At 52.6% G+C, this 16,471-nt stretch overlaps 1 protein-coding gene across 1 annotated transcript; it reads left to right on the forward strand.

The window, feature by feature from the left end:
- The first annotated feature begins 790 nt into the window (after positions 1-790).
- On the forward strand, positions 791-10,565 carry TENT5C (terminal nucleotidyltransferase 5C). Its single transcript, XM_083171472.1, has 2 exons — positions 791-1,001; positions 6,717-10,565. The coding sequence occupies exon 2, from the start codon at positions 6,740-6,742 to the stop codon at positions 7,916-7,918; it is 1,179 nt and encodes a 392-aa protein (XP_083027598.1). The 5' UTR covers positions 791-1,001; positions 6,717-6,739; the 3' UTR covers positions 7,919-10,565.
- Positions 10,566-16,471: the final 5,906 nt, after the last annotated feature.

Consider the following 16,471-nt stretch of genomic DNA (forward strand, 5'->3'; position numbering starts at 1 on the left):
GGTAATAATAGTCTCTGTACAGTGCTGTGGAATATGTGTGCGCTATATAATAACTGGTAATAATAGTCTCTGTACAGCGCTGCGGAATATGTCTGCGCTATATAATAACTGGTAATAATATTCTCTGTACAGCGCTGCGGAATATGTGTGCGCTATATAATAACTGGTAATAATATTCTCTGTACAGCGCTGCGGAATATGTGTGCACTATATAATAACTGGTAATAATATTCTCTGTACAGCGCTGCGGAATATGTGTGCGCTATATAATAACTGGTAATAATATTCTCTGTACAGCGCTGTGGAATATGTGTGCGCTATATAATAACTGGTAATAATATTCTCTGTACAGCGCTGCGGAATATGTGTGCGCTATATAATAACTGGTAATAATAGTCTCTGTACAGCACTGTGGAATATGTGTGCGCTATATAATAACTGGTAATAATATTCTCTGTACAGCGCTGCGGAATATGTGTGCGCTATATAATAACTGGTAATAATAGTCTCTGTACAGCGCTGCGGAATATGTGTGCGCTATATAAGAACTGGTAATAAATACGTCACTCATAGTCGGAGACGCACACAGCAGCATGGCCCAGTCCCTCAGACAGACCACGCCCATAATGTATACGTCGCTTAGCAACCATTCATGCCGGGCCTAATCGCTGGCGGAAGGATCTCTCATCACAGCGCACCAATCCGCCCTATATCCCGGCAGAGCGGTAGTGAAAAGTATTCCCGGGTTCACGCGGTTGTTGGGGGGTATGGCTGGAGCTTGTGAGCATGGAAGGAGGCTGCGAGCTGTCCGTGTGGCCGCGGGGTCCCGGCGGTTGCTGAGGTAAGCGGCCGGGTGAGGTACAGTGAGCAGCGGAGGGATACGCAGCGGTGGTGACGTTGTTACAGGACTATATAAGGTGGGAGCGGAGGAGGAAGCAGTCTGTCAGCGGAGAGTCGCTGCAGTAACCGGACATACACCGTGCTCCACGCCGCGCTGTCAGGTGAGTGCCACGGGTCCCAGCGGTCTCTGTCTGTGGCTTGTAACGGAGACTCCGTGTGCTCTGCTGCCGGGCCAGCTCCTCAGGGTAGCCCTGTGCCGGGCCAGCTCCTCAGGATAGCCCTGTGCCGGGCCAGCTCCTCAGGATAGCCCTGTGCCGGGCCAGCTCCTCAGGATAGCACAATGGGGTATTGTCTGCTGCTGGTGGGCCAGCTCCTCAGGATAGCCCTGTGCCGGGCCAGCTCCTCAGGATAGCACAATGGGGTATTGTCTGCTGCTGGTGGGCCAGCTCCTCAGGATAGCCCTGTGCCGGGCCAGCTCCTCAGGATAGCACAATGGGGTATTGTCTGCTGCTGGTGGGCCAGCTCCTCAGGATAGCCATGTGCCGGGCCAGCTCCTCAGGAGAGCACAGTGGGGTATTGTCTGCTGCTGGCAGGCCAGCTCCTCAGGATAGCACGGTGGGGTATTGTCTGCTGCTGGCAGGCCAGCTCCTCAGGATAGCCGTGTGCCAGGATAGCATGGTGGGGTATTGTCTGCTGCTGGCAGGCCAGCTCCTCAGGAGAGCACGGTGGGGTATTGTCTGCTGCTGGCGGGCCAGCTCCTCAGGATAGCACGGTGGGGTATTGTCTGCTGCTGGCAGGCCAGCTCCTCAGGATAGCCATGGGCTGCTCCCCCTTCCTACCCTCATGTGCAGGTGGGCCATGTTCTCAGGATGTCACAATATGACATTGTCTGCGTCCATGTGCTGTAGGGCCAGCTCCTCACAATAGCCCCATGTGCACTCAGACCATGTTTTCATGATAGCTTTGGTAATTGCTGAGTGATCTATTGGCTCTCAGGCCAGCTTTTTAGGATGAGTGATCTACTGTGTTCTCCTGAGTGGTCAGGCCAGTTCCTCATGATGGCACCCCCTTCTCCCCATGTGCAGACAGGCCATGTTCTTAGGATAGCCGTGGTTAGTAGGGTGATTACATTGGCAGCTGGTGGCAGGCCATGTTCTCAGGCTAGACTAGCAGTGGTTCCGTGTCGCTATGGCACAGGGTCATAGTGACCGGTGGTGATCCAGGTGCCAGATCTGACCCCTATGCTGCACCCTCCTCCCCCTGCAGAGTGTGCGCTACCCCAGGGCATCTGCTGGTATGGGCCCTGTCCTGTAGCCTCCATGTAACTCCTCATTCCATCTGCCCCACGGGCATGTTAGTGCTATGCCAGGTAAGGGTTATTGCAGGTGCACCGGTGTGGTTGGGTTACCTGTGCAGGCTGGCTATGGGGTATACCTGCGGGTGCACAGGTGTGAGGCTAGCTGTGGTGTGGTCACGTTAGCTGTGGTGTATACCTGTGTGAGGCTAGCTGTGGTGTATACCTGCGGGTGCACAGGTGTGAGGCTAGCTGTGGTGTGGTGTATACCTGTGTGAGGCTAGCTGTGGTGTATACCTGCGGGTGCACAGGTGTGAGGCTAGCTGTGGTGTGGTCACGTTAGCTGTGGTGTATACCTGTGTGAGGCTAGCTGTGGTGTATACCTGCGGGTGCACAGGTGTGAGGCTAGCTGTGGTGTGGTGTATACCTGTGTGAGGCTAGCTGTGGTGTATACCTGCGGGTGCACAGGTGTGAGGCTAGCTGTGGTGTGGTCACGTTAGCTGTGGTGTATACCTGTGTGAGGCTGGCTATGGTGTATACCTGCGGGTGCACAGGTGTGAGGCTAGCTGTGGTGTATACCTGTGTGAGGCTAGCTATGGTGTATACCTGTGGGTGCACAGGTGTGAGGCTAGCTGCGGTGTGGTCACGTTAGCTGTGGTGTATACCTGCGGTGTGGTTGGGTTACCTGTGCAGGCTGGCTATGGTGTATACCTGCGGGTGCACAGGTGTGAGGCTAGCTATGGTGTATACCTGCGGGTGCACAGGTGTGAGGCTAGCTGTGGTGTATACCTGCGGGTGCACAGGTGTGAGGCTAGCTGCGGTGTGGTCACGTTAGCTGTGGTGTATACCTGCGGTGTGGTTGCGTTACCTGTGCAGGCTGTCTCTGGTGTATGCCTGCGGGTGCACCGGTGTGGGACTAGCTATGGGATAAACATGCGGTGTGGTTGCGTTACCTGTAGAGGCTAGGTGTGGTGTATACCTGCGGGTGCACAGGTGTGAGGCTAGCTGTGTGGTTGCATTACCTCTGGACGCTAGCTGTGGTGTATACCTGCGGTGTGGTTGCGTTACCTGTGGAGGCTGGCTGTGGTGTATACCTGCAGTGTGGCTACATTACCTGTGGAGGCTCTCTGGTGTGCACCTGCTATGGGACTGTACCCTGCCACCCACACAGTGACCTGTGCTTCCAGTGCGAGGCCCCAGGCTGGGGTACACGAGGTGAGCGGCAGATCACAGTCCCCAGGTGGTGGGTGGATAACCACATTCCCTGCATGTACGCGGGTGACACAGGGAGGGGGCCTGGTACCCGCAGGTGCCACTCATTATCTGGTGACGTTGTGACACTCGCAGCCTCGTATGTCAGACGTCAGGTAACCTGAAGCCTGGTCTGATGGGGTAATGTGGGATAGAATGGGGCTGTGACATGGCGTATGCCCTTATTAGCACCGCAGGCTCTGACGTCTATATTTAGCAGGGTCCCCTCATACTGGTAATGCTGTGATAATGGGGCATGCGGTGTGTCACTGGGAATGTGTCGGCCTGGGGCTCATTCTTACTGATTGTACAGGGTCATTGGGTAAACCCACTAATCTGTGTTATTGGCAGTTACAGAAAGCAGGAAGGGGGGGGGGGGGGGGGGGTACTGCTCACACACACAGCCGGGGCCACTAATGCCATGGAACGTGAGTCTGGCTTCCTGACACCAGAGCAGTGCATGCTGGGAATAGTCTGCCTTGTAACATGATGTACCCTCCAGGGTGACATGTATGTGCTATATCCGGAGCTGTCCTTGGCGCGCAGCTTCATAGACCCTGACATAAGTGGCACTACAAGTCTCAGCATGACCTGTCAAGCACAGAGGGAACAGTGTTGTGCTGTAGATCTGGCACTTTCATATTGGGGTCCTGCTGTGCACAGGGGTACACGGAACCTCTGCAGTGATAATAGTGGGGTGTAGGCTGCTGATGTGTCAGAAAAGGGGAATATCATAAGTGTAGGGACGCCTGAACTGGTGCGGAGGTGTTGTATTATCCCTGTGGCTGTGTGGGTTTCCTGTGGGTACTCCGGTTTCCTCCCACAATCCAAATATATACTGGCAGGCTAACTGGCTCCCAACTAAATTAACCCATGTGTGTAAACGTGGTACAGTAGGTAATAAAGTGTAAGCTCCACTGGTTCAGGGACTGGTGTGAATGACCAGCTACACTGTACAGAGTTGCGGCATATGTGTGTGCTATATAAATAACTGGTAGTAACAAAGCGGTGTGATGGTTGGCATTGCCACCTCATAGCACTGAGGTCCTAAGTTAATTTCCCACCATAGTCTGATCTGTGGGGAGTTTGTATATTCTCCCCAAGTGCTCTGATTCCTTCCATAGTCCAAAAGGGTCTATAGGGGCAGAGGGTGCTGACCCTGGAGATGTGCCTGGCTGCAATAGGGATCAGTCCTCACTCACTGCGCTGGGGGGGGGGGGGGTGTAGAGGGTGCTGACCCTGGAGATGTGCCTGGCTGCAATAGGGATCAGTCCTCACTCACTGCGCTGGGGGGGGTGTAGAGGGTGCTGACCCTGGAGATGTGCCTGGCTGCAATAGGGATCAGTCCTCACTCACTGCGCTGGGGGAGAGGGGGTGTATAGGGGCGGTGGGTGCTCACCCTGGCTGCAATAGGGATCAGTCCTCACTCACTGCACTGGGGGGGGGTGTATAGGGGTGGTGCAGAGGCGGAACTACCATTGGTGCAGCAGGTGCATTGCACCGGGGCCCCTGACAATTAAGGGGCCCACTGCTGCATACAATCATCAATGAGTTATTGTGAACCTGGGTTGGGGTGGAAGAGGGGGCCCAGATTATATTTTTGCACCTGGACCCACAACCCACAAGTTCCGCCACTGGGGCGGTAGGTGCTCACCCTGGCTGCAATAGGGATCAGTCCTCACTCACTGCACTGGGGGTGTAGAGGGTGCTGACCCTGGAGATGTGCCTGGCTGCAGTAGGGATCAGTCCTCACTCACTGCGCTGGGGGGTGTATAGGGGTAGCGGGAGCCCAGCCTGGCTGCAGTAGGGACCAGTCCTCCCTCGCTGGTCTGTAGTTTGAGCTGTCAACTGACATGTTCTGTATGGCTGTTGTCCCTATCTATAGCTGTCCCACTGGAGGTAGGTGGGGGGGGGGGGGGGTGTATAGGGGTAGAGGGAGCTCAGCCTGGCTGCAGCAGGGATCAGTCCTCTCTCGCTGGTCTGGAGCTGTCAGCTGACATGTTCTGTACGGCTGATAACCTGCAGGCTATTTGCTGCCGCGGTACAGGATGTCCTGATTACCAGCTGCTGACATGGATGTGCCCTGTGGGCCCCCGGTGACTGACATGGCTCTTACACTGGGTGGCTGATGTTAGGCACTACCAGACTGTGTAGCTGGAAGGTGATATGTTCTCCTGGAGCACACCTGGCATGCAGGGGTCAGACTGGCACTGTGCCCATGATGATATAGGTGACTCCTAGCCAGCTGTAACTGCGCATTCTCCAGTGTCACCCGCACTGATACACATCATATACACAATGTAACACTAATACTGTGTACACACGGGGGCAATAGGGGCTGAAATCGCTGGAAATATGGTCGCTGGCGACCATATTGCCAGTGATGGGAGTGTGCCCCTGCAATAAATCGCCGGGTGCGCGCTCCCGTTTTCAGCCCCTTTCTAATCGCTGGTCGCAGGAACATGCTCCTGTGACCAGCCCGGCAGTGACCTGTGACCGCCCGGCAGAGGTTCCCTTTCATCAGTGACCATCTCTGGTCGCTGATGAAAAGGAGAAACTGAGCAATATATCTCCCCGTGTGTACGGGGCTTAACACACAACTAGGAGCTTTGTCATCCTCCACGACAAGGATCAAATGCAGAATTAGACTGGGCTGAATAATTGCATTAATGCCCCATAGCTCTGGCCGGGCTGCAGGGAGGATATAGGGGTATGACCCGGCTGCCTGTACCACATTACACTGGCATAGACTTGTTGGGCAATGCTGTAGCCAGCACAGATACCAGACATGCCAAGGATTGCTGGTAACTATATTCCGGTATTGCCCCTTTCTGCGGGTTCTCCATCGGTCAGACATGGCACCGTAACACTTCCTGTCTGTGCTGCACCACACATCCTGTAGGCTTCATGTATGTTAATGTGAGCGGTGGGACTACCCGTACGCTTCCTGTTCTAGTGAATGCAGTGTCTGAGGTGCAGGTGACCATGGAGGGCTGTATTGGGTCAGGATATCTGTAACTCTGATGTTGTGAGATGCATGTCCCATAATGATGATGTAGTAGTCAGTGAAGGGTACAATGGCTGCTATGGGCTTTCTCACTGCTTGATACATGACCTGCTAACGCTCTGCCAGCTCTTGGTCATTGAGACTTTGCACAGGCTGGGCTGCCAGGACACTAGGTGGCATAGATGCAGCGGTTGGCACATGGGAGTCTGGGTATGCATGGGGAATGGGCACAGATGTAGCCAGCCCTCTGACTGCTTGGTGTAGAATATAAATCGCCGTGCACTCTGTTACGTGTCGCTAAGCCTGGTCTTCCTCTCTCCGCAGTAATTCCAGAAGATACCGCCATTATGTCAGCACAAGCAAGCTCCACCACAGACTCCTCAAAGTCCAAAAGTGTCCTCACCTGGGAGCAGGTCAGCCGCTTGAACAGCTTTCTGACGGAGGTGGTCCCAATCCATGGACGCGGTAACTTCCCCACCCTAAAGATCACTCTGAAGGATATTGTGCAGATGGCCCGCACCCGGCTGGAGGCTGCTGGTATCAAAGTGAGAGACGTACGGCTGAACGGCTCAGCGGCCAGTCACGTCTTGGTCAAAGACAATGGCTTGGGATACAAAGATCTGGACCTGATATTTAAGGTGACCATCTCTTCAGAAGCGGACTTCCAGTTGGTCAAAGACGTTGTCATTGGGTTGCTACTGAATTTCTTACCGGAGGGGGTGAACAAGGAGAAGATCAGCCCGGTGACCCTGAGAGAGGCGTACGTGCAGAAGCTGGTGAAGGTGTTCACCGATGCCGACCGCTGGAGTCTGATCTCCCTGTCCAACAGAGACGGGCGGAACATTGAGCTGAAGTTCGTCCACTCCATCCGCCGTCAGTTTGAGTTCAGTGTGGACTCTTTCCAGATCGTGCTGGATTCTCTGCTCTTCTACCACAACTGCTCAGAGAACCCCATGTCCGAACACTTCCATCCCACCGTCATTGGTGAGAGCGTCTATGGGGATTTCCAGGCCGCCCTCCACCACCTTCAGAACAAACTGATTGCCACCAAGAACCCCGAGGAGATCCGGGGTGGCGGCCTCATGAAGTACAGCAACCTGCTGGTGCGGGACTTCAAGCCCACAGACAAGGAGCAAATAAAGTCTCTGGAGCGCTACATGTGCTCACGCTTCTTCATAGACTTCTCTGACATCTTTGAGCAGCAGCGTAAGCTGGAGTCCTACCTCCAGAACCACTTCATTGGCGAGGAGAAGAGCAAGTACGACTACCTGATGATACTGCGCAAGGTGGTCAACGAGAGCACGGTGTGTCTGATGGGACACGAGCGCAGGCAGACCCTCAACCTAATCTCTCTGCTGGCCCTCAGGGTTCTCGCGGAGCAGAACATTATACCCAATGCCACCAATGTCACCTGCTACTACCAGCCTGCCCCTTATGTCAGCGATGCCAACTTCAGCAACTACTACATTGCCAATGCCGCGGTCTCCTACAGTCAGTCTTATCCTACATGGCTCCCATGTAGTTAGACGAGGCCTTGCCACGGACTCGGGTCATAGGGGCCAATGGCCTCCAAGCCACTAGTTGACTCTAGAATTTATGAACTTCCACGGCTTGGAGCCTTAATACTGGAAAGGGCCTGGCCCACTCCACTGCACATTACAAAATAATAAATATAAACGGTGCCCCCTTGGTCTATCTGTATGTGAGCGGTTTGTGTGTGGGCACCAGCCTCTCTGATGCCAGCCGATGTAAGATATGCAAAAAAATCAGTCCATTACCTCATTACTGAGCGATTGCTTCTGTCTAATGATCGGTGATCCTCTAATCTCTGCAGGACTGCAGTGACTTTTAAACCTATCAGTGTTGATTGCTTGGACGATCCACACTCCTGCTGGCGTTATCTGCCCCCAGACGTGGCAGGAGTCTTGTGGGAAAGTTCTGCAGAATCTATGAATAAAAAGAAAATGAAGGAGGGGAAAATAAAATGGAGGAAAAAAACTTTAAAATATAAAAGTTTATTTATTATAAAGATTATAAAATGGTATGAAAATGAAGGAAAAAAATGTAATGCAAGTGTTAATTTAGTGTGTGGGAGAGGGTCCGGTTCTGCAATAGATGTGTGTTGTGTTTGTAAGACGGGATAAAGTGCTTTATTTTGCTGCGCAGGAAGTGTTGTGCGCTCTGGGGTAACCAGGTACCCTCTCAGCAGGTGCAGCGGCTGTCTGCTTCATTTTGTTTTGAGAAGACTGCAGTTTGTTATGTTAATGGGGTGTTTTTTGGGATTTTATTTTTATTCCCCCTTCTCTCCTGCAGTCTCACAAGTCCTCCTGATTTCAGGTGTAAATCCCGATGGACTGGACCCAGCTAGTTCTGTAGGTATATTGGTGTGTACACTGGTGCCCCCTTCCTCCCTCCACATTGTGAGACCCCCCCCCCCAGTGACTGGCATGTCGGCGCTGCCTGTAGTGACTGGTGTGTCGGCACTGCCTGTAGTGACAGACCACACTAGGTTTAGTTCATAGAAGCCCCCAGGGCAGTGATTGGTGCCGGTGGCCGACTTATTCCTGGCCTGCAGTTTACTCCAGCGTGTACTGGGAGTGCTCTGTGCCTTAATATTAACCCCCTCCTGGAGTCTTCTGCCTGACCTCAGCCACCGATCTTCCATTACAGCCGTATATCCAGTTAGTGGGCTCAGTACCACGAATTGTGGCTTAGGGGCAGCCCAGCTGTGACTGCTTCGGGGTGGGGTGCTGCCTGTTATTTGGGGTATTGCTCTCCTGTTGCCCTCACACCGCCATAGGTACTGTGTGCAGAGAACTGAATTGCCCCCATAATGTCGCTTCTATGTATGGACCCAGTACCTCTCAAACCCCCCCCCCCCCCCCCTCCTCCTCTCTACTCCCTTTCTGTCCTGTGTTGAGCTTCGGAGCTGCTCAGGGATATTGTGAATTCTCTTTTATTACAGCTGCACAATGCAAATCCACCTGCTCCAGGCTTGTCTCAGTCCCTGCAGCACCTCATGGCTCTGCTCCCCCAGTGTTGTCTGCAGTAGAACAGCTGGACACGTGGCCTTGTGTCTCCAGCCCCGGGTGGAGTTAGTTTGTTTTTCCACTACTACAGATTGAGTCTGACGGAGCCTCTGAGCTGTTCTCCTCCCACCTGTAATGACCCTGGTTCTGGTGCCAGACCAATGTGACCTTTCGGTGGTATGGAGAATGGCCAATCCCCTCCCTGTCTGTCCTTCAGCCAGAGCCTGAGTGGCTAATGCACTTATCATGCACCCAGTGGTCAGTACGGCTTCTGCCGCCCCGTACGCTGATGTGTAATCTAGGCTCCTGAGCTATGTCCTCTTCCTTTCTAATAGACCTGCTGGGGTTGCTGGCCCAGTAGGCTTTGGGGTCTGTTCCTGGCATCGCTGCTGTGCAGGGCTCAATGTGAATGTCTTGTCTATATGCCTGCTGTAAGGCATTGGCCTGTGCTTGGCATGGTGGGTACTTCTGCCAGCCAGGATTTATGTGCAGGAATGTCCTTGGTCTGCTCTGTGAACCAGTGTGGGGTGACCTGCCAGCCAGGATTTATGTGCAGGAATGTCCTTGGTCTGCTCTGTGAACCAGTGTGGGGTGACCTGGCACTAATGGTGACGCTTGGGTCAGGCCCATCTCTGGCAGAGGGTGTAGGCGGGTTGTGGGTATCACTTAGTCTAGTGTAATGCTGCTTACTAGTCTTCCCGGAGTCCCTGCGAGGAAGTCCCTGCGATGCTGCAATAAGCCCCCTGTGTGGCCATTGGCCTGTGGTACCCGCAGCACCCTCTCCTCTGCTGCTGGCGTGCCGTGCCCAGTGTTCCTGCAGCTGGCACTCGCTGACCCGGTCACATCCTCCTGCGAGTGGCCGGTCGCGGTGTACTGAACCTTGGCACTTGTACAGGTGCCAGCTCTCCTTGGCAGGGTGTTATCAGGATGTGCCTATTATTCAGGGGAAGCCCGGCGCTACAGCTCCCAGTGTGGCCTGCAGTGCATGCTGGGAGTTGTAGTCTTCCCCCCCCCCCCCTTCCCCCTTGTTATATTGGTGTGGCACTAGGATGAGTGGGGAACATTGCTGTCTAATGACTTGTTTATGCCTTAATGTGAAATGTCTTCAGTTCCTTGATGAAAAATAAAGATTTATTTTAAACAGCGTTCTGTCTCCTCTGTTCCTGAGCGGCCGGGTACTTGGGGTGTAATGGGTTTCCTGACAGGGACTAGATGACGCTGGGAACACTGGTACAGAATTGACCACAAGGAAAGACAAGTGTCATGGTGTGGTGCACCTCTAGACAATAAAAAATAACCTCTTATTGTACATCTCTAAAACGGCGAAATATGAAACCTACATAGAATGACAAAACAAGGTGAGAATGGTGCGTGTTTAAGACAGCACGTGCAGGGATTCTCTGTATGTACTATGGGCTCTCTTATGGTAGCAGAGTCTCAGCGTCTCAATTGATTGTTGCATACAACAGTCGCCAATGACAGAGATGGGGTGAGAGTCCACCTCCTTTATTATATTAAGTCAATTGGCAACTATCGGAACCGTCTGCTTAATCTATAAGGGGAGACTGGTTGTTTCAACTGTCCATGTGGTTACAAATGTGGCCAGTATTGTGTTATTGTACCAACTCATTGACACTGTACTGGGATAGATGTAACACCTATATAAACAGTGCGGTAGAGGCTATGGGGGCGTTCTTTCAATAGCTGGCAGTTTGGGGGTCACACGTGTGGATCAGCTGATCACGGTACTTCAGTGATGCCGGTTGGTGGCAAGATGTAGGCGCTAGTGCCAGGTATAGTAACCTCTGACAGTAGTGGTTGTAGCCGGAGTACCCACGTGGTGGTGCGGTATCAGACAGCTGACCGGAGGGACCCGTGGCGTGACAGTGCAACAACGGCGAGGACACTGTCACGTCATAAGACAAAGTACAAATTACAGTTTATCACATTAGAGTTCTGCAGGTGGGTGAGAAGGGACAGTCCTTGGGTTGACACATACGGAGTCGAACACTGATGGTCCGCAAGGCTTGGGTTGACGTGTTGTGTTTTTGTTTTGTTTTTTTGGGGGGTTTTTTAGACTACGTGTGGGCAACGTAGTATTTTGTGCGTGGAGTGGTCCCTTGGCATGGTGACTGACATGAGGCTAGATCTGGGGCTGCCAGTCCCCTCTGGCAGCAGCTTTCTGTGGTGTAATCCTGCGTTCTCAGACACTCCGCTGTACTGAGCCCCCAAGGCCTAATCTAGAGAAGCCTCGCCTGCGCTATGGTCCCCGCCAGCATGCAAAGGGTTGTATGGGGTAATGGTCACAGCTGAGCATCTGAGGCTTTGCAGCTGGTTTTGGGGCATCCCTACAAATAAGTCTGCTGCAGAGATCCCATCAATCATTGGAGAGGATAATTTGTGGGTACACACCCCAAAAACTGGTGCAATGTAGACTTGAGAATGAAAACTAAAACCCTTCTTGCTGGTGCACAAATTATTTCTGTAGATCATGAAAAAAATTAACTTATTGTAAAGGGATAAAAGGACAGAAAGACAGTGTCAGGCTATTATACTGTCACTCTGTGCTCTCTATGACTGGAGTGTAAGCCTTGACCGGATTGGTTAAAAGTTATCTGCTTGTGAAAAATATTTTATCAATGTCCATAGATTTAAGTAGAAATGTACCAATTTCCTGCGGTGAGATGTCCCTGCTGTGTAATATATTGTAACTTATGTTCCACTGTGTAAAGCTGGGTACACATACAATTGTTGGGCGGGCCAGCCGCTCTTCCGCTGTGGGCGGGCCGCTGATATAGGGTCGGCTCTCACAGCTACAAAGTTACTGCTGTCGGCTTCTCGGCGATGAGTGGACTCCGTGTATTATAAACAAGACTTTCTGTATTTAAATTATTGCAATTTGGTGCTAGTTCAATTTTTAGCTGTAAAAGTCTAATTCTATTCTTATAAATACCTATAGATTTAGACTTGTACAGCTAAAAATTGAACTAGGGCAGTGGTTCCCAACCGTGGTCCTCAAGTACCCCCAACAGTGCAGTCTCCACACAGAATCACAGGTGACATAATTAGCTCCACCTGTGGATCTTTTAAAATGGGTCTGAATAATGAGCGCACCTGCTGGGTGACCTGGAAAACGTGCACTGTTGGGGGTAGTTGAGGACCAGGGTTGGGAACCACTGCACTAGGGCGAGAAGCGGACAGCAGTAACGCTCTGTAGCTGCCAGGATTCTGAGACACGGAGGTTAAACACTGAATCTCCCCCTCCGCTGTAATTTATACATGAGCGGAACCAGTAGGTGTTAGTGGCTGGTCCTGCACAGGCTCTTCAGTATTTATAAGGGAGCACCACCAGATATGTTACATTAACATCCATACAATATAATACATTGTTTTTTTTTTTTTTTAATTTTGGTTGACCAAAATTGTTTTTGCTGCTTGTGACAATCCCCCTCTTGCAGTGTAGACTTGTCAATCCTCCTGATATTCAGAAGTCGACCGTGTTGGGTCATCAGTGCTAAAGGTCACTGGTACAAAGGTCACTAACTAGAACTTTTTTCCCAGTGTGTGTGCTACGATAAGAGACGGCAGCCCTTGCCCCAAGCTAGGGGACTATCGGTGTTTGTACTGATGGTGGACAGAGATCAAGGTGTGGCCCCCCCCCCACCCCCCCCCCCCCCCCCCCCCCCCCCCCCACCCCCCCCCCCCCCCCCCCGGTATTATAGATGCAGAAACCTTAGCTGATTGCATAACACACCTGTATACATAGCTGCGTCTTATACTGTAGGTGCCAGCCTCCTATTACACTGTAGATGCCAGCCTCCTATTACACTGTAGATGCCAGCCTCCTATTATACTGTAGGTGCCAGCCTCCTATTATACTGTAGATGCCAGCCTCCTATTACACTGTAGGTGCCAGCCTCCTATTACACTGTAGGTGCCAGCCTCCTATTACACTGTAGGTGCCAGCCTCCTATTACACTGTAGGTGCCAGCCTCCTATTACACTGTAGGTGCCAGCCTCCTATTATACTGTAGGTACAAGCCTCCTAATACCATAGTCCAGTTGTCAAACTTTTTGAAATCACTGCACCCTACAGTTTCAGAATTTGACTCATGGCACCCCTAGGGCAAATGTTTCTTATTAAGGAAAACAAAAATGAGTAAATTGTCTTAATGTCATACTTGAGGTTAATTATGTGGGGAGGGATTGGATAAGCTTCAGTTTGTCCGCATATTTTATAATCTAAAGCCACAAATTTACTTATTACACTGACCAATTTGAATTAGTCCGGGACCACCAACCAAAGACATCCCTGCAAGTGTCCCAAGGTACCCCAGGGTGCCACGGCAGTTTGGGTACAGACTATGGCTGTGGTGCCCAGAGCTATGTCCTGAGGGTGCCAGGGTCGTGCTGGGTGCAAAGTATGCTGGGAGTACCTTTTTTTTTTATCCAATTATCTGACCCAAATGTTTCTGACACTGGGGCAGATGTGTTTAAGCCTGTCAAAGAGAAAACCTGTCAGAACTCATCAGCTGTTTAAAATAAGACTGTTGATTGGTGCATTATCTCCAGTTTCTCTTCACCAGGCTTAATACATCTGCCCAGTAACGGTTGGGAAGGAGCTGGATGCCTGACCGCTGGAACCCCCAAACTTCAACACTATCTATTGAGGTAACCTTCATACTCGTAGCCTTACCTCATACCCCAATGTAACTACACCTAACCTGGCTAGCCTTTCCTCATAGCCCAATGTAACCATCCCTAACCTGGCTAGCCTTTCCTCATACCCCAATGTAACTACACCTAACCTGGCTAGCCTTTCCTCATAGCCCAATGTAACCACCCCTAACCTGGCTAGCCTTTCCTCATATCCCAATGTAACCACCCCTAACCTGGCTAGCCTTTCCTCATAGCCCAATGTAACCACCCCTAACCTGGCTAGCCTTTCCTCATATCCCAATGTAACCACCCCTAACCTGGCTAGCCTTTCCTCATAGCCCAATGTAACCACCCCTAACCCCTGGCTAGCCTTTCCTCATACCCCAATGTAACCATCCCTAACCTGGCTAGCCTTTCCTCATACCCCAATGTAACCATCCCTAACCTGGCTAGCCTTTCCTCATAGCCCAATGTAACCATCCCTAACCTGGCTAGCCTTTCCTCATACCCCAATGTAACCACCCCTAACCTGGCTAGCCTTGCCTGATAGCCCAATGTAACCATCCCTAACCTGGCTAGCTTTTCCTCATAACCCAATGTAACCGCCTCTAACCTGGCTAGCCTTTCCTCATAGCCCAATGTAACCGCCCCTAACCTGGCTAGCCTTTCCTCATAGCCCAATGTAACCGCCCCTAACCTGGCTAGCCTTTCCTCATAGCCCAATGTAACCATCCCTAACCTGGCTAGCCTTTCCTCATAGCCCAATGTAACCTCCCCTAACCTGGCTAGCCTTTCCTCATAGCCCAATGTAACCTCCCCTAACCTGGCTAGCCTTTCCTCATAGCCCAATGTAACCGCCCCTAACCTGGCTAGCCTTTCCTCATATCCCAATGTAACCGCACATAACCTGGCTAGCCTTTCCTCATACCCCAATGTAACCATACCTAACCTGGCTAGCCTTTCCTCATAGCCCAATGTAACCAAACCTAACCTGGCTAGCCTTTCCTCATAGCCCAATGTAACCAATCCTAACCTGGCTAGCCTTTCCTCATAGCCCAATGTAACCAATCCTAACCTGGCTAGCCTTTCCTCATACCCCAATGTAACGTAAGGGCTCGACAAACCCTGGGAGCCAGGTCGCCACGGCGACCAGATTCTGCTTCCTGGCGACCAGATTTTTTACGATGGAGGAAGCAGAATCTGGTCAGAGCCGTGGCATCCCAGATCAGGTCTGCCGCGGCTATTTCAAAATAGGAGCCAGCATCGCAAAGCAGCAATTCAGCCCCTGTAGCCCGGCCACCCCTCCCTCAGCCCCAGCAGCCCAGTCGCCCTCGCATCCCGCCACGGCTGCCCGGCCATCACTCACTCACGGCCGCAGCAGCCCGGCCACCCCTCCTCCCTCACAGCTCCAGCAGCCCAGTCCCCCTCGTAACCCGCGACGGCTGCCCGGCCATCACTCACTCACGGCCGCAGAAGCCCGGCCACCCCTCCCTCACACGGCCGCAGCATTCTGGCCAACCCCTCCGCACACGGCCGCAACAGCCCGGCGAACCCCTCCGCACACGGCCGCAACAGCCCGGCGAACCCCTCCGCACTTGGACACAGCAGCCTGGCCTGCACATGGCCGCAGCAGCCCGGCCAACCCCCACACACGGCCGCGGCAGCCCGGCCACCTCTCGGGAGCACATAGCAGCAGCAGCCTGGCCATCCCCTGCAGATGAACCCAGCAACCGGCCACTCCCCGGCCCGCACACAGGCAGCAGCAGCCGGCCACCCCCACACATGGCCCTGGCTGCGAGGCCACAATGTACCTGGCAGCTTCCACACTAACCCCCAGCCGCTGTCACTACTAACCCCCAGCCGATGTCGAAGCAGGGAGACTTCCTTCCCCTGGTGACCAGCAGCTACTCAGCCAGAGCCCCTGGGGCTGGAGTAAGGGACCAGACCACTCCAAAATCACATCTCTGGCCTTAACTACAGCCTGCCGTCTGCCCTGAGGATGGCAAAGGGGCTCCTTCCTACAGCAGTACACCCTGGAAGTGTAGGAACTACAGAGACTAGGTGAGTGTTAGTGCTGCACACACCAGCAGCTAGCTGTGACATCTGGGCCATGCACCTGCTTACTCTCTGATGCCATAAACAGGTGATATGGGCCAGGTCACCCGGCAGGTACACAGGTGTACTCATTACTCACTGACACTTCCCAGGTCACTCGGCAGGTACACAGGTGGACACAGTTCCCAGGTACACAGGTGTACTTACTGACACTTCCCACATCACTGGGCAGACACAGGTGTACTTATTACTAACTGACACACGTCCCAGGTTATTCAGCAGACACACAGGTGTACCCATTCCACACTGACCTACTTCCCACATCACCGGGCAGAC

This window comes from Crinia signifera, chromosome 2 (genome assembly GCF_055691185.1).
Source record: "Crinia signifera chromosome 2, ASM5569118v1, whole genome shotgun sequence".
NCBI classification, from domain to species: domain Eukaryota; kingdom Metazoa; phylum Chordata; class Amphibia; order Anura; family Myobatrachidae; genus Crinia; species Crinia signifera.